A 17,818-nucleotide genomic window follows, 5' to 3' on the forward strand; every position below is an offset into this window, starting at 1 on the left:
ACATAACAGCAGACATTTACCAGCCATTACAATCAAGAAGAGCCTTGTTTTGCTCAAATAAAATACGGTATATATTCAGTGACAACACAATAAGAAGTGTTTGTTATGTAACTACACACATACACATACACACACAAAGATAAGAGTGTTTAAGTCATGTATTTGATGTATGCATCAATTGGTTTTGTTGTGAACAGCCTTTTAGCTTTCAGTACTGATCTGCCCGAGTATAAGCTTACTCTGATATTCTGCTTTTGTCTGCTAAGAAGATACACATTCAGAATTTATTTAACTGACAAATCTAAAACAATAGCTTGCCCAAGTCTGACCCCTGTGGTTAAAATGGGCCAGAACCACCACTGAACGTTGCCCAGTTTGTTCTCTCAGTAGCAGTATCTGAACACAGTGTAGCTCTGATTTGTTTTTTAATTAGATGGAGCATTTTGTTGCTGCTGTAAAGTCTATTTGTGCTTTGATGGTTGTTATATAGTTTTGCAAACAAGTCATATAATTATCAGAGGTGGAATAAGTATCCAGATAATTTACTGAAGTAAAAGAAGCAAAACTATATGCAATAGTATTGGGATACTATCTAACTCTGCTGAGCTCTCTTTAACTGTATTTGGCACTGTCTGACTCTGTTGGGTCCTGCTTTGCCCCTTTTAACCCTGTTGGCCTTGCAAGGTCCCATTGCGCCAGATGTGACCATGTCCAGCTCTGTTTAGCCCTCTTTGGCGCCCTGGTTCTATTTAGCCCTGTTGGGCGTGGTCTAGCTATTTTTAGCCTTGTTGTCCCTGCCTAGTTCTGTTTTGCCCATGTGCCCTGCCAGGCTGTTAGCCACATTAGCACTATCTTTGCCCTGTCTGGCTTTGATTTAGCCTGATTGAGCTCTAAACCCTAGTCCTGCAAGGCTCTTCCTGGCTCTTCTTAGCTCTGTATGGCTCGGCTTGGATCACTTTATCCCTCTTTTATACCTGCCTGGCTCTGCGCAGCACCATTGGTCCTGCTAGCTTTGTTTCACACCATTTGGCCCAGTCTGGCTCTGTTTGGCCTTGCTCAGCTCTGTGGTCTAGCTGTGGTCTGATCTTCTGAGCCTGAGGAGGAGGAGGAATCCCTGACATTCCTATTGGCCGAGGAGTTTTTCAGGCTCACTCTGATTGGCTGGCAGAGTGTGAGCAGGGATTCCCAAAGGGCCCTCTCTGTCTTTGTCTCAGATTAAAAACACAAACAGTCCAGTCAGGCCTCACCGCTCCAGGTAGTCCTCCAGTCTGCTGAAGACCAGGACTAAACACTCTGATCTGCTGTTCTGCAGCAGAAATCAGGAGTCATTAGCAACAGTACAGCTTCTGTTTTTAAGACCATAAATCTCCCTCATTACTGCCAGACTGTAACATAGGAGGTACCTGTAATATTTAGCAACACAGGGTGAATTCTCAGCGGAGTCAGAAAGACAAACAGAGGTGAATGACGGAGCTGCTGTTTCACTATAGGGCAGAAAGTGTGAAGTGAAGACTTCAGTTTCCCTTCAGGGGCGTGTTAGAGCAAAGGAGGTGAAGAAACCTGTTGAGTTCATGTTGCAGAGGGTGGAGAAGGAGAGCTGGCAACAGGACGAATCAGGAGAGAAGAGTGGAGGGAAAAAATACAACAGAAAAGAGTCCACAGCTGAAGAGGAGAAAGGTGAGTTTTGTTGTTGCTGTAAATAGAAAAGGGGGAAAGAACAGAGACAGAAAAAGAGAGAAAAGTTTGAAAGTGAAGCCTGAAAGTAAAAAAGGGAAAACGTAAAGAATTAAGCTGATGTTTCTCAGGAGGAATGAGATGAAAGTCTAGACGGTTAAATTACAGTGGGCTGTGGAGAGCCGGTGGTGCAGAGCGGCGGCAGGAGCGACTGTGGGCGGGCAGAGAGGAAGTGTGGTCGACAGGCGAGGAATTTAAAGTCCCATTGTTCTGGAAGAGCAGAGGCAGACAGAGCTGAGGAGCCGAACCACTGACACTTGTTGGACAACATGGACGTGAGCTCAGCCATGGAGAAGGTAGGACAGACACATTTACACCTAGACATCTGAACTTCTTGTTCATAAATACGTTCAGACAAACAAAACAAAAGTAATGAGGTGGTCAAGGGTCAGAAGGTCAGATAGATGTGATGTAGCCTCTTCTGCTGATGGAAGTCTGGAGAAAGTCTTGTCTTTGAATAAGGAGACTTTACTGAGTTTGAATTTTTTTGCCATTCGATTTATTTTGTTTCACTTTATTGTTCAGTCGGCATTGTCTTCTTGTTAATTCATTTCTATTTGACAGGGTGGTTATTTTGTTTTCTTTTGCTATAACAAATTTAAAGATGAATCTATCTTGCCAACGTCATTTTCAGTAAACACAGAAGCTGTGGTAAACGGTTGCTAGATGCAGTTAATTTAATATTTGATCATGATTTATATTACATTTTGACTTAGGAGTTCATTTTTAATTGTTTCTCAAGGAGCAATGTGAGGAAAGAAACATTTCAAGATTCACACACATATAACAATCTATAAAAACAAATGTGATTAAATAATGAAAACAGTTACAATCTAATTGCATCTGTCCATAATAGTTTAACACTGAATCATGAGTTCTGTGCTGGATGCTCTTATTGCTTCTTTATTAAAACAACGTGAGGCGATGACTCCACTCAGTGCAAGGGTTGTTTAGCTGTGGTGATAGGGTTGCTCTCAATTTAGAGAAACTTTTTTAGACATATCAAAAAAAGGTTTCTCTGACAAAACTCCTAAATAAACTCTTTGGCAGAAACTGATCAACTACATTTACTCGTCTTGAGACAAAGAATTCGGTGAGAAAAGTGCAACTTAGCTGCCAAATAAATTTTTTTTTGACACATTTTAAAATGTTTTTGAAAATCTTGCTTTTCCCATATGATCAACCAAAATCGTGAAGAACCCAAATTATTTTCTTGGGAGCCAAATTAATTAGTTAAAATTGATGAGACTATATTCGTTTATTATTATTATTATTATTTATATTGATTTATCCAAATAAATGGGCAAAAAGAAACTGTTTACCGTCCAGAGCGTCTTAGCTGCCAAATAAGTGATGGCAGCATACGAGGAATCCTATTAAACACTTGACCTCTTATCAACATGACAGGTTTGTCAATCACAGTGAATGCAGGCGACAGGGATCAGACCCAAATGCAGAGAGAAGCAGGCAGTCAGGACCAGTTCAATTATTTATTTAAAAGTGAAAGTTTAGGCAAGTAGGCAAGTGGGGGTCAAAACCAGAGAACAAACAAGCAACACTTCCACGGGGGCAGAAAGTCAAAAAAACATAAGGCAAGTTTCAAAACTAGGCAGGTAACGGGGGAAAGAGAGAGGCGACTGAATGGAGGGACAGAGAGGAAGAAAGCAAAACCGGGACTGAGGAAGAAAAGGTTTTATAGGTTTTATAGATCCTATTGATTCTATGACCTGCCATTACATAAAGATATTTTGATGAATCTCCTGAGCTTGTTCACATTCATTTAATTTCGAACAGCTGGAGATTTCTAATTCAGTCAGTGAAGGTAATCCATGACCACGAGGACCTGATCCCCCCTGCTGGGTCTGTTCTGGCAGCCGTATACAGTTTGTCTCCCACAGATCCCTCCCGTAATTTATCCTCTGGTTGTCCATCCAGAGGTCACATCAGTCTGAGGCAGATAACCTGACGGATCAGTGTCACCTGTCACGGGTTTGATCCCCCCGCCGGCCTTTATAGCTGCCATCACCAGGATGGAAATAACCCCCAACACACACAAATACACTCACACAATGGGATTCAGGATTGTTTGGAGGTATCTCTGTAACCAAAATACAAAACAAAAATTAACCAAGACTTTATCTAAGACTAGATAAAGTTGAAAAATCTATTTTAATATGTGAAGAAAATAAAAAGAAACACCAAACTATCAGTTCTCTCCCATCCAATCAAACTGTCCTTGTCTTCCTGACATGCCATTTCTTTACACTTTTGAATAGTGAATAATAACAAGGTACAGTCTCTTGTAAGTGCCAGCTCAGTTGTGGAGAACAACAGGAAATATCCAGGATGCCAGGTTAACTGCAGCAGGTCGACTCTTTGACCTCCATCTTATCTCACAGCGTTTCCTGCAGTTTCCCCTTCACATAGCCAACATGTTTAGAATTACTCAGCCAAGTTTGAACCACCTACGACATACTCGCCTTATCTGACTCCTAAATATAGAGCTGCTGCACGTTTTCCTCTTTCTGAAAAAATGCATTTCTACTTTGGCTCATATGTAGTAACAGACGCTCTTATTCAGAGGAATGATTCATTCTGTGCTGTTCAGTGTTTGTGATTAAGATACCTCCATCAGACCAATTGTCAGTGATCACCTGATAACAGAGGAGCAACACAGAGTACATATTTGTGCTGATCTGAAATCGTTAAAATTGTTTAATAGTTAATTTCAGCTTTCAGAAGCCAGTTAAAAGGACAAAATGTTATTCAGCATATTGCAAGTGCTGCAGATTAGCGACCTGATAGAGCAGCAAAAAAAAATCGTCATAAAAGTTGGTCAGTGTAAGGTGTTGATTTTGCACAGACTCATTCACCACAACATTACCTGCATCATGTCTGCTGTGTCATGACTGGTTGCAGGCTGAGTAATAGGTTTATTTCTTCTTTGGAGGAACTTTTGAGCCACATCTTCTCTTCCTGTGACTCACTACCACCAGAGTCACAGTGAGTATACTTACTGGTAAGAGCACCTTTAAACACACTATAGACAAATTGGATCATTGGGTGATTACTGCCTGCCTTTACTACAGGAAGAAGGAGCTCATCACCAGCAGCAGAGTATTAGTGTGAATGTTCCTTTAAAGCTAGTTTTGGTCTTAATCATTACATCATAACATCCATAATGTAACCGGTCCTGGTTACTGTTAACTGGTGTCAGCTCAGTAACATAAAGCTGAACACACACTGTCAGTCAACGTATTCCAGAGGGATGTAATGAAGTCTTGTTCTTCTTCAGCTGTTTCCGGTTCAGCTGTCATCGCTTGTGACCTTTTCAACACGGGCCGATCAACAGTCTCTTCACTGTCACTGACAACACACACTCCGCCTCTCTCTCTTCACACCTCTAAACACACTCATCTGTCCTCTCTCACTGCTAACGACTGCTTGACACCCCTCTCCACAAACGTCAGTGTACCTTTGATCTGGGTCTGTTTTTCCTAGTTTGGGTCCCCAATGAAGGAACAGTTAGACATTTTGGGAAATGTGCTTATTTGCTTTCTTCCTCAAAGTTAAATGAGAAGTTTGATGCCACTCTCATGTTTGTGCAGTAAAAAAGCTACAGCCAGCTAACTTAGCTTAGCACAAAGACTGGAAACAGGGGGAAATAGCTAGACTCGCTCTGTCCAACTGTAACAAATCTGCCTTCGAGTATATCTTATGCTTAACAAGTAATATCTTTTGTTTTTAATCCGTACAAAGTTTTATGAGGGTTATGTTTCACACTTTTTCTTGGCAATGACTAGACGATGATCTTCACTCCTGTCCCGTCCCACTCCCATGAAAAAAAGCTTTTATTCATATTAGAACTGTATATTTATATTTAAAAAAACTGACCTATGATTCCCGTCCCACCTGCTCCCGTTGACTGTTTTTAGTGTCCCATGTCCCATGATGAATAGTGAAACTGACTCCCAGTTTCTAGCCATTGCCATGGAACAGGCGGAGACTAATAACAAATAAGGAGGTTTCCCTAAATGTCAAACCTTTCTTGTTCCTACATAACAATACCCCCATGCTCCAACCAGGTCCATAAATAAATGTTGTTTCTCAGTTTGCTGCACAGAGCCTCAACCTTCCCCATCCAACACCTTTGGGATAAACTGGAACGCAGACGGTGAGCCAGACCTCATAACGCACAACAGTGTTGGAGCTCATTAATGCTCTTGAGGCTGGATGGGAGAAAATCCCTGCAGCCAGTTCATCATTTTGGAAGAGCTTGTGTCTCTCTAAATATATACAGTATATTATGTGTATGAATGTCTCCCTGAGGAGAGATGGGCCTGTTAATACCAGTTGACAGATGGACAGGTGGACAGTCCATCTCTCTGTAAGACAAATAGCAGCAGGTTGTTTTAGCAGAACAGTCATCAGGTTTCCTGCCAAAGGCTTTAAAAACAGTCAGTCATCTCTGAGTGTTGTTTCCTGCTCTTGACCTTGAAAATAATTTTTAACAAAAAAAATTATTTTCCACCTGAGATTTCAACCAAATCTTACCTTCTTCATAAGTGCATAGAGTTAGCTCAGTTGACATTAGTATGGAACTGTGGTCACATGACAACAGTTGGCCGTGTATTACGAGATGACATTCAAGCAAACTCGACATGCTGATCAAGACCGATGGATGTGGGTGAAAGCTCAGGAAAAAAGCAGACCTTGAGTTAAGATTTTTTTTAAACTTTAATAATGTTTGTTCAAGTTCAACAACTAACAACTATTATTTGTTCATTGTATTATAAAAATAAAGCTGTTAGAGAACACTGAGTAAAGGATGTGAAAGAAAATTGAAGAAAGTTTGTTCAAGTTCAACAACTAACAACTATTATTTGTTCATTGTATTATAAAAATAAAGCTGAGGCACAGTGAGGAAAGGAAGAGAAACAGAGGGGACAGTTCAAACAGATAGAGAAGACTTATAGTTTGTATAGCTGAAGAGGAGGAGATGAAAAATTGAGTGTTGGGTATACAGATAAGACTGTATCAGATGATGTAATTGGGTGGACCAATGAGATCATCCGCCCTGCGTGTGTGTGTGTGTGTGTGTGTGGTGTTCACGCCCTTCTCTTCCTCCAACACTCACTGAGAAAAGTTCAAAACATCAACTCGAGGTCCACACACCAGCTTTGTTACAATAAAACCTTATCAGGCTTTTTCCAGAGCTTTCACTTGCATCAGCAGAGGAAGTTAAAAGATACAGAGAAAGACTGCTAGTGGACATTAAATTAAGATTATTTTTTAAAACTGCTATATCAAAGTCAAGCATGAACTTTTAATATGAGTGTTTGGTTCATGTTTTAATCAGCTTTACTAACTTTTATGTTTAAAAAACTCCCTTTAAAATGTCTTCTATAATGCAAGTACAATCTTTCCACATAGTCCACATTGGTATAAAGAACAGAGACAGCCTCAGGTGTGTGTCAGTGAAGAAACAAGGCCAGAAAATGGCACATCTAAATTAATCTGCACATCTTTGCAAAATCTTTGGTTCTAGAAACTTGTAGAAACAGGCATTACTTGTTGGTGAACTACTTTAGCTGGCGAGTTACTGCTAGCCAGCTGAGCTAGTTCCGAGCTTGGAACATCTCGTTTACTCCCCCCCTGGCATTTTGTTCAGAGGATTGTACTTCATTTCATTCAACAAATAGTTATTGAAGAGGGGAAAAGGCCGGTGTTATCCTACACTTTCTTATGGTCATCAAATTCCAAGAAAAGACCAAAATCAACAATGTGGTAGTCAGGACTAACTTTCTGATTTCCTTACAATATCAGCCCCAAGTCCATTGAATCCAACCAAAGACATATTTAGAAATGTAAATATAGTGTTTAATTTTTTAAAAGTCATGATAATTTACTAACACACGAGCACTGCAGCACTGCAGTTTGTGTGTTCATGGAGATGAAGGAACATGTTACCCAGTGCATCAGTGTGGCTCACGGCTGTGTTTTTGCTCCATGGCACAGAGGGATAAAAATATATTAGGCTCTGAATATACACACTTACTACACAGTAAGAAAAATAGAGAATATCACCAGACTTAAAAAGTAAAAATGTTCATCTCCCTAACAATAACCTAGTGTTTCATAATTTTGACATACCGTCGTATTTTACATTTTTATCTGTTTTTTCTTTCTATACTAGCTCTTGTTCGGCTCTTGTGACCTCTGAACTTTGACGCTCTCACTATTAGGTGGCTTATAATGTAGAAACTAAAAAGGACTGTACCTCACAGGATCAGAGTTATGTAAATAATTTGAATATAGAACATTACTGTGTTTGTATTTTTTTCTCCTCTCAGATGTCTGTAAAGCAGAGTGCAGGAGGTGCAGCGGTGTGTCTCGTATGTGAGGAGAGCTGCTCTGGATTCCAGCCACATTCTTGGAGGTACAACCTTTCCCTGTTTTAAAAAATATATATTATTTCTCTCTGCCGAAAAATTAAACGATAAGAAAAGCTATGAAAGGAATGAAGAGAAGAAACTAAATGCTTGTGGTTTCTCCGCTGCTCTCTCTCTCTCTATAATTATCTGCTCTTAAAAAGAACATGTTAGCGGTTTTGCATATTTTAGCCAATTGGACGAAGGTTTTGACCAAAGATGAGATGTGAGTCGACGATGTTAAACATCAACAAGCTTGCAAACTACATGGAAGAAATAAACTTGGAGCAAGGACCTTTTGAATTCGTTTATGTTCTTGCTTTAAAAAGAGGTTGTTATCTTTATCATTCGTTTTCAAGCCAGTAAGGGAGCATGTCCTTGTCGCTACAGCAGAAATTCTAAGGAGTTGGTTGTGTTTCAAGAGTTTTGACCTCTGAGGGGGAGGTCACACGATTGGGTCCAAAAAAGCCCAAGCTATAGTTTTAGCTATAGCCATTTCACATCTACTCTTATTGTAGAATAAAATTGTTGAATAAAAATCCCTGTTGTTTGCTTTGGTCTGTGATACACAATAAAGTAGATGCTGTAACTGTGTATTGTTTAATAGAGTTGGGAGTATAAAAGGGAGTATATTTTAGCAGCTCTGATTTACACATCTGTGTGGCTTCTTCTTCATAGCAACAACAGCTGAGCCTCATGGGCATTGAAGAATGTAGAGCCGTCCATCAAACGGACCGGAAAAAAACACGATTACTCAGAAACAAAGATGTAAATAATTTAAACTAATGGCCATACCATTAAAACCCAAATTACTGTTAAATTGTTTAGGAGATTTCTGTGTTTCTATGCTGACACAACACTGAAGAGAAAACAAGTTAAATGTAGTTGTAATTAATTGAAATGTCATTTGGTTTTGAGGTGAGTCTTGTTAATATCATACATTTTGTTGGGGGAAGCACCCAAAATGGTACAAAAAGTATCCGAAATGATCATACACTTCCCAAAATAATTTTTACCCACCCAATTAAATTAAAGTAGCCCAATTAGACAGACAATTCTCTACAGGCTGATCATGTGACACATTTGTTTGATGTCTTATCGCTCTCCCATTGACCTCTTGACCTGTCTGCTGTGCAGGAAAGCCTGTATTGCCTGCGGCTGCAGCACAGTCGACCACACTCCAGGAAGTGACGTCGAAGATGACCAGCGCATGGGACGCCTGCTCACAGACTCATCCTGCTCCCATTTGACAGCGAAGGTTAAAGGAGGCGGTGGCCTTCGCACATACAAGAGGAACCGTATGATCGTGACCAATCCGGTGGTGTCACGCAAGGACCCGACCTTCAACACCACGACATATGACTGGGCGCCGGCCGGCCTCAACCAGACACTGGTGAGGATCAGTGTGAAGTACAGGAGGTTGGTTGTTCGTATGAAGCTGCAGTGTGTTGGTCTGTGTCAGCTTGTAAAGTCACATTTTACTCACCAGCTTTGTTGCTGAGATCTGAGGATACGATGACTGTCACAAAGAGCTTTACCAAAAATTTACACAGCAATCACACAAAAAATCAGGTTTTAATCAAACCCACAATTTAAGCATGTGATCTAAACCTTTGATTTGTCAGTAAAAATACAGGTAAATATTTAAATTACAACCCAAACCTGTATATGTGTTACTTACACAGTTACTTTAAGAAACAGCTACGCATCAGATGTAAGGAAGCATTTGAAAAAGCATAACAATATTGTCCATCGACAACAGGAACGCCATTGTACCATCACATCCTGCCATTCTAAACATAACATATGTGTTTAAACATTTTGTTGTTACTTTCTGAAGGAGGAGGAGTGGGTGCTTTATGGGCTTTTTGTCCCACTAGTTTTATCCCCATTACACACAAATACTGTTATATACCTACATGTACAAAGCAAAACTTATGGTCAAACACAAACAAAGTGAGTTTGTTGTTTTGGCTCACATTATTACCACTATAAAGTGTACATGCCTAAAGTATGATCACTGCAAATATAGATTATATGATCAGCATGAAAGACTAAATGTTATACACATCCTAAATGTTAACCACTTTACTCAGTTTATTTAGTTTAGTTTCTGCAGCCCTCTCTGTGTGTCAAACAGTTTAGACCGTCTGGATTCCATTAAAAACAGACTCAAGTATGTTTCAGGTTTCACAGCCTATAATTATAAGGATGACAGTGATTATTGAGCACTGTAGCGCAGTGGGGCAGTTGCGGGGGGAATTTCTGTGGTTGAGCTTGTAGAGACAAATCCAGATCCAACAGTGGGACTGCTGTCCAGATCTGTCTCCAAAAATCTTCAGCATGTTGTTTGTTTCATCCAACACTTTCATAGCGTCTAAGGATAGAGGGTGTTATATGCTGTACAGACAGCAAAGCCCCTTTAGGCAGATTTGTGATATTGGGCTAAATAAATAAAACTGACTTCACTATTCTGCTGTGAAATAAACACTGCTGCATTTTAAGTCTGCTAATGCAGCTCTAGACTGTTAGTCATTATCTTACTCATCTGACAACACACAGATGTGTTACTGACAACAGCTGGATAGTGTGATGAGGACATCGGATTTCTCTTCTAAACTGAATTATGTCATCCGGCCAAGCAATCATGTGTCTTGTGTATGTTTTTGAGAAAGCCCATCCACACTGCAATGTGAGACCAGTGTTTCCAGATGTATTTATTTTAGAGAGTGCGATCAACAAGCTCAAGTGATGGTGAGAGATTCCAGCGAAGCGCCAAAATGAAAAGAAAGACTTTGTTTTTTCAATTGATCCGCAATATCACGGAAATATAAAGGCAGATGATAAACAGACCGAACAGAATTTATTTATTTCAAATTAAATCTGTTTGGGTTTTTGTAGCTTTTTTCAGTCTTTCTTGATCTTGATCTTTCTGATTTCTCCCTGTGACTTACTGTATATTTCTCATAGAGAACACAAAAGACATGGTGTAGACATTAGTAGTATAGATAGTAGTATAAATGACAACAGGTTACAAAAGTCAACTTAACTAACACTTAATAAATGCAACTTTTTAAATGCTGCTGATAATGTTTCTGCACATTGTTTTATTACTACTTTTATTTAAGCATAAGTTCTGAATACTTCTGCCACCAGTGACTAAAACTAAAAAGCACCTTAAACCAAGCCTATAGCTAAAAAAATCAAGTAAAATAGTCGATTAGTTTCCTCAGTTTCTGACCTGCAATTCCAGTACAACCTACCCTGACATCGTCAGTCTAACTTGCATTTGCGTATAGCAGATTCAACAGAAACAGTTCCACATTAGCAGCAGCAGCCATATTGGTTCTTTCCAAAAATGCCTCAAAGGCCAATGAGGTTGTGCTCCTCTGTACAGTCATCGTATCAAACGCCCCATATTAGATAAACTGTTGTAATTGGCCCGATCAGATCCAGGACAAGTGGAAATCTGTCCAAATGGGACGAAGGCCAGACACATTTGGCAGAGCAAATAAAGCGTGAGCTCACAGATTCATCTGGTTCCAATGCTAAGTACAACCTGCACCACCTATTGCATTACGTGTTAAAACTGCCGCAGCTGTTTTATTATTCTGTCTGAAGCCAGTGACATCAACATGTCTACAGTACACCTGCAGGTCTGAACTGCTACTTTACTTTCGTGTAGATGATGCAGGTTGACAGGCGTAGAACTGACTCATAATGACCAAACAGCCTCCCATCGTGGTGAATCTGCAGCCTGATAAATGTGAATGATTGATGGAAGCACTCAGTTTTGTCAGTGAATTTCAATTAGATGGTTCACATCTCAACAAAACCAATGAAACATTTTAATTAATATTAAATTATTGTAAACGTAACCAGAACTCAAATGCCCTTGATCCCTCTCAGGCCATGCAGTACATGGAGCTGATCCCGGAGAGAAAACGTCCTGTCTCGGGGACAGACGGAGCATTGGAGCGACGCAGGCAGCTCTTCTGTCAGCTCCCTGTCTACGATCAAGACCCTATGAAGTGTCAGAGCCTGGCCAATGAGGAGGAGGTACAGGCAACAACAAAGGCAACATGCTAAAACTAGCTTGTTTGCTCACTAATTATGTACAAATTGTATTCATGTGGTACAAATCTGTTTCACTTCATTCCCCACATTACAGACCTGCTTTGCTAATAATCAAATAATTGTTAGTTACCAAGCTAAAATTACGTCAGCTATATGTTAGCAAACCAATGTCACTTTTTTCACACGTTTTTTACTGCTTAAAAATTTCTTGCACATGGTGGAAAAGTCTACTTAAACAATGTTTTCTTATTACAAGTTTACTCTGAACTCTTACTTCTCCTATGTCCTCTTGCAGATCACCTCCATGCTGCTGTTTGTGAAGCACTACAAACAGGAGGTGCTGGGAGTCGGGGAGGTGGCCTTACCTGGTGAGGGTGGAGCTCTGAGGGAAGCAGCTATTCAGAGGAGAGCGAAGGAAGCCAAGGACCGCAGCAACATCGACAAGAAGGATCACAACCACAGCTCCACCAATTGCAGCTCCACCGCCGCTGCTGGTTCCACTAATGGAACAAATGACAGCAATGTGACTGAATATGTAAGTAAATAAGGCATCTGACATCTTGGAAGTTTAAATCCTGGCAATTTCGGTTGCAACCTCAAGAAACTTTTGCCACTTTTGCTTTCACGAAGCACCAGACAGATAGGAAACTTCAGCACATTTCTAGCCCAGTAATTCTAGTCCAGTTATACAGTATAGTAGGTTGCCCCCTCGGTCCTGTCGCACTGCCAAACAGACCTTAAATCCCTCTGCCCAATTTATACCCACTTTTGGGAGTGTTTAGTTGAATTTACAACTGCATCTTTCGTGGATTCCAGACACCTAAATTATCACTGTTAATAGGCCTGAACAAATTACTGACCACTTAAGTGTGGACAGGACAGCAGGCTTGCTCCTTCTTAGAGGAAATACTACCACCTGATCAGATGGTGTGGGGTGAGTGCACTGATCTGGTTGCAGTAAAACCAATAGCGAAATTTGTTATGTATTCATAAAGTGGAGTTTTTCAGTTGCACTCCTAAAGGATTTTAACCACTTCATGTTACCTCAAATAGATTACCAACGCCACCAAACTTTCCCGCTTTTGGTCACAAAATGTTGCATGGGTGAGCAGATTGTGTAACTCTGAAAGTTTCCCCAAAATGCCTCACTGTAATGTTTCTGAGCCCACCCATTTTAGACGAGAAGTTTGTTCCAGTAGTTTTGCACACTACCTTCCTTCACTTTCCCATTCTGTCATCTCTCTGTCTCGTAGCGGTGTACTGGTTGTAAAGGGGAAGTTGCAAGGGATGTTCCAGCTGTTTATGCTGAACGTGCAGGCTACCATAGCGCCCTGTGGCATCCCACCTGTTTCGTATGCTCAGAGTGTGGCCAGGAATTGGTGGACCTGGTCTACTTCTGGTCCAATCAGAAGCTGCTCTGTGGAAGACACTACTGTCAGACGGTCTGGCCACGATGCTCAGGCTGTGATGAGGTGAGACGATGTCACAGTAGACTTTCTGCAGACATGATTAATATCACACAGAGGTAGTGATGTGTTTGCAGAGACATTGTTCCCCAGAGGATGAATCCTAATCACTTTAGTTTATGACTAAATACCTGTAAAACTAATGACAGTCCCATCAGCCTCAGCTGTATGTAGTGTTTACTGCTAATTAGCAAATATTAGCATGCTAACAAGCTAAACTAACATGGTGTACATGGTAACCATAATAGCTTCTAAACATCAGCATGTTAACATTTAGCTCAAAGCTCCACTGTGCTTAAGTTCAGCCTCACAGCGTAGGTTTAGACTCTTAGTATAGAGTGAAAATAGGGTTTACATGCCATAATGCTAACCGACAGCGTACTGTATTATACCTGAGTCCTACAAATATTATCAGTTAAATGACTGTGAAGTGATTGTTTTTCACTGTTTATTTAATTATCTCTTCTCTTACCTCCTCTTTGCCCCACATCCTGTTCTGCTTCCTTAGTTGATCTTCTGCAAGTCTTTTCACAAGGCAAAAGATGGACGGACATGGCATCATCATCATTACTGTTGCTGGAAGTGCGGGCAAAACCTGGACACACCCTGTCAGCACTGAGACGCTCACACACAATATAGTATTCAACAAGGTATCTTGTTCAGTATTAAGAAGCTTTAGCACTGCTCGAAAACATGAATGACAAGGTGCCTAAGAGGCAGTGAAGCAATATTGAAAAATAAATGTCAGACAAGACAAAAAAATATACAAAAAAATCTAACATTGGCCGATAATTAGCTAGTTTTATATGAAAGAAAACAAATAATTACCGGATAAATAACACAGATTAAGTAGAGCTTTAAGTGTTTAGTTGATATTTAGTATTCAAAAGACCTACAAAGAAATAAGTTCCAGCTGATATATTGATGTTTAAAATACTTAAGACATCTATCTGACACTGAAGCACTCAGAGACTTGTTCACTTGAGTCTACTGGTGTTTCAAGTACTTAAGGAAATATTTAGTTGATACAAATGTGTTTAAAATACTTAAAGATACATTTAGTTGATTTATTAGCACTTAGTCCTGACAGTGACTGGAGCCAGATGGTTCAGACACAAACAGCAACTTACAGCACGGGAGGACCGTACCTGACAGTTTAGGCAACAAATGAATAAATAAGACATATTAGTCATGTTAAAGGAGAAATAAATATATAAGTAAACATACATTAAAAAAAAAAATAAATGGACAAAGACACTGACAAATAAATGTGACAAAAACATTTCAACTCAAGTTCCACTTACTAGTTGGTCCAAGTGTTTTCAATCACATCACACAGTCCTTATCAGCAGAGGCAGTACACTCAGTTGTCTCAGTTTTCCTGAGCACGGAGACAGATTTACTTTCACTTTCTCCTCAGGATTTATTTTGTCCTGCACATCGTAACTAAGACTTTCTCTATTTTTGGGAAGTGCTGAGTCACTTGAATGTTCTCTTTATCATCAATTCTGTATAATGTATTTGGAGCTCTCTTCAATTTAAATTCTAATTTACATAACTTAACAACAGTCTGGATCATGGAATTAAATTGTAATTAAAAACCCAAAAGAGTTTTTAATTTTATTATTAGAACAAGTGAAATGATGTGCTAGTGTAGTGAGAATATGTCAACATATTTTTAGTACAAATCAACTTATCTTGGAAGACTTAGCTAAATATGTATGAAAATTAATTAATTTCTAACATGAGGTGTAAAATCTGTGCAGATATACTTGTTAACAAAACCTCAGAGAACTGGACAGATAGAAGGCTGGAAAAGGATAACTAATTAGTAATTAATAGGACTCTGCTGGATTGTTTTGTGTTTTCTCTACAGTAGATTTCAACTCCTTTCAACCCATTTCAGTCAAACTGCATATGCATTTTGCATGTAACCTCTTTCATGAATATGGGTCTCTGCCGCTGTATGCTTTATGTTTGCTTTACGTTATATTAGTTTTGTATTTTGCTAACAATTAACAAACACACTCCCATGTGTCAACCAAAAGGAAACGTTTTCTGGCTGCAAAGTTTTGCAATGTGCTAAAACCCCTAAAAATAAGTTAGCCAGAACAGAATAGAAACAGAAATAAAATCAGTCAGTAGGATCAAGTTACATTAAATCAGCTAATATTTGTTTTTTTTTTTATCCTTCAGTTACTTTTTGAATTAATTGTTTTTACTGTAGCAAAATGCTTTTGTTTAGAAACCAGGGTAATATTTGACGTGATTAGGCAAATATGTAGCATATAGACAACAATACTGTTGATACAAGTGTTATCTGTGACAGACAAAATGATACTGAAGAATATAGCAATATCAAATTGAATAGTGAAAGTAGTTTCTATCTTTGTGTATCTCCAGTATGTGTTTAGCCAGGAGCGTCTCTATATTCCCAGTTCAATATCCTCCTAATATGACACATTAAGGAGATATTTGAAAGGGTGTTGTGTTTTTAGCAAAGGTTCAAGGTATGATTCCCTGGGTCAGTATGTTGAAATTACCCAACTACAGCTTACAGCCTATGTTAAACTCATTGAAACCTTTGACATAGCACCCTGTGAACGTAGGGAGGAGTCCGTTTAGCCTTTAGCTTAGCACAAAAACTGGAAGTGAAGGGAAAATGTTAGGTTAGCCCACAGCTCTGTCAATACTGAAATAATACATGTTTGAAATGAACACAACAAGATGAGATATTAATCATGATGATAAGATGAAGATTTCTAAAAGTCTGTGAATGAAGGATTTGTTATAATGTGCCAACGTTTTTTTTTAAAGAGCACAAACTGGCAGTTCGTCAGTATGAAAAACATGTTTTAAATTAAAAGGTTTGATGCTTTTCATCATTCACAATTCACAAAAAGGAATTCCCAGTTAAATACTATCTGTCAGTACACAGTAGTGACACTAAGTGAGTGAACGCACAGACGGTATTTAGTGCTTTGAAGTGCTTTTCTATTGCATTGTGGGATACATCCGACAACACTAATTACTGAATTACAGTGAAAAGTGAAGGCAGCCCAAGTTATATTTTACTGTTTAAATCAGCAGTGATGGTGTTTTTTTATATACATGAAAGGTTGTAACGTGGTGATTTAATCACCTGCAGGGTTTAATGATAATCCCACTCCAGGTTATGGTTGTTTGTCATGTTTTGGCATTTGTTTTTGCATCAGTGCTTTCGTCAGAGAAAGTAAAGAGTAAAGAGATGTTTCTGCTGACTGGTTTTGACAGCTGATTGGTTGGAATAAAAGTTACTTCTGATTAGTCTTCCTGTTGTTTATTTTATTTACTTTTTGGAGAGAAATGTCTTTAAATATATCTTCAGTAATCATCACACCATTATCATTGTGTACTTCGACTTTACAGTGAGGGTGTTTTGCCGATATATCGAACAAAACAAACATAATCAGCAAAATTATTTTTATTTTCAACAGTTACAGTCTCGCAATTACATTTGATTTTTTTTTTAAATATACTATTTCTTGTGTGCACAAGTGTTGAATGTATGACTGAATAAAAATGTGAATGTTGGAGCTGCACAAATATAGATATGCTTTAACTGTTTAGAGAACTAACTCGTCGTATGAGTCCTTTAATGTCATTGTAATGACAAAAGAAAGTGTTTTTAATTTTACTAGTTGCAGAAAGTTCAGACACCTTAAGGAAACTAAATTATCATTAAATATTTGGCCAAAGATTAAGGTCATTAAATGTCACAACTGCAGGTTTCTGAGAAAAATCAGGTGATCCAGTTTCAGATCAGCTTTCACTGAATCATGAATAAAAGCAAAACGTTTTAAAGCACAGCTCTGATTTTAAGTCAGGAAAACTAGGAATTAGTTTCATAACGAGGATTTATCTGTGTGTGTGTGTGTGTGTGTGTGTGTGTGTGTGCACTGACCTACTCCCAGCAGGAATGTGAAGTATTCCTGCGGTTTCTCAGCGTTCCTGGGCAGTTGCATCACCCAGCTGACCGTCTGACAGCCGCTTCCTGAACCATGAAAGAAATACCAGAAAAGGATATTTTTAGTCCCAAACTGAGACAAATCTAATTGGTTTGCAGAGTTT

At 39.2% G+C, this 17,818-nt stretch overlaps 1 protein-coding gene across 1 annotated transcript; it reads left to right on the top strand.

Annotated features, from left to right (window-relative positions):
- The first annotated feature begins 1,246 nt into the window (after positions 1 to 1,246).
- On the top strand, positions 1,247 to 17,014 carry lmcd1 (LIM and cysteine-rich domains 1). Its single transcript, XM_046029058.1, has 8 exons — positions 1,247 to 1,677; positions 1,843 to 2,030; positions 8,088 to 8,173; positions 9,303 to 9,558; positions 12,075 to 12,224; positions 12,538 to 12,777; positions 13,496 to 13,714; positions 14,217 to 17,014. The coding sequence occupies exons 2-8, from the start codon at positions 2,004 to 2,006 to the stop codon at positions 14,325 to 14,327; spliced, it is 1,089 nt and encodes a 362-aa protein (XP_045885014.1). The 5' UTR covers positions 1,247 to 1,677; positions 1,843 to 2,003; the 3' UTR covers positions 14,328 to 17,014.
- Positions 17,015 to 17,818: the final 804 nt, after the last annotated feature.

Source organism: Micropterus dolomieu, linkage group LG18, assembly GCF_021292245.1.
Source record: "Micropterus dolomieu isolate WLL.071019.BEF.003 ecotype Adirondacks linkage group LG18, ASM2129224v1, whole genome shotgun sequence".
Taxonomy (NCBI): domain Eukaryota; kingdom Metazoa; phylum Chordata; class Actinopteri; order Centrarchiformes; family Centrarchidae; genus Micropterus; species Micropterus dolomieu.

Excerpts from the sequence above, each read along its gene's own strand:
- lmcd1 (XM_046029058.1), top strand. The coding sequence starts at position 2,004 with ATGGACGTGAGCTCAGCCATGGAGAAG. Across the intron at positions 9,559-12,074 it reads CCGGCCTCAACCAGACACTG|GCCATGCAGTACATGGAGCT; the intron begins GTGAGGATCAGT and ends GATCCCTCTCAG. Across the intron at positions 12,778-13,495 it reads ACAGCAATGTGACTGAATAT|CGGTGTACTGGTTGTAAAGG; the intron begins GTAAGTAAATAA and ends TCTGTCTCGTAG.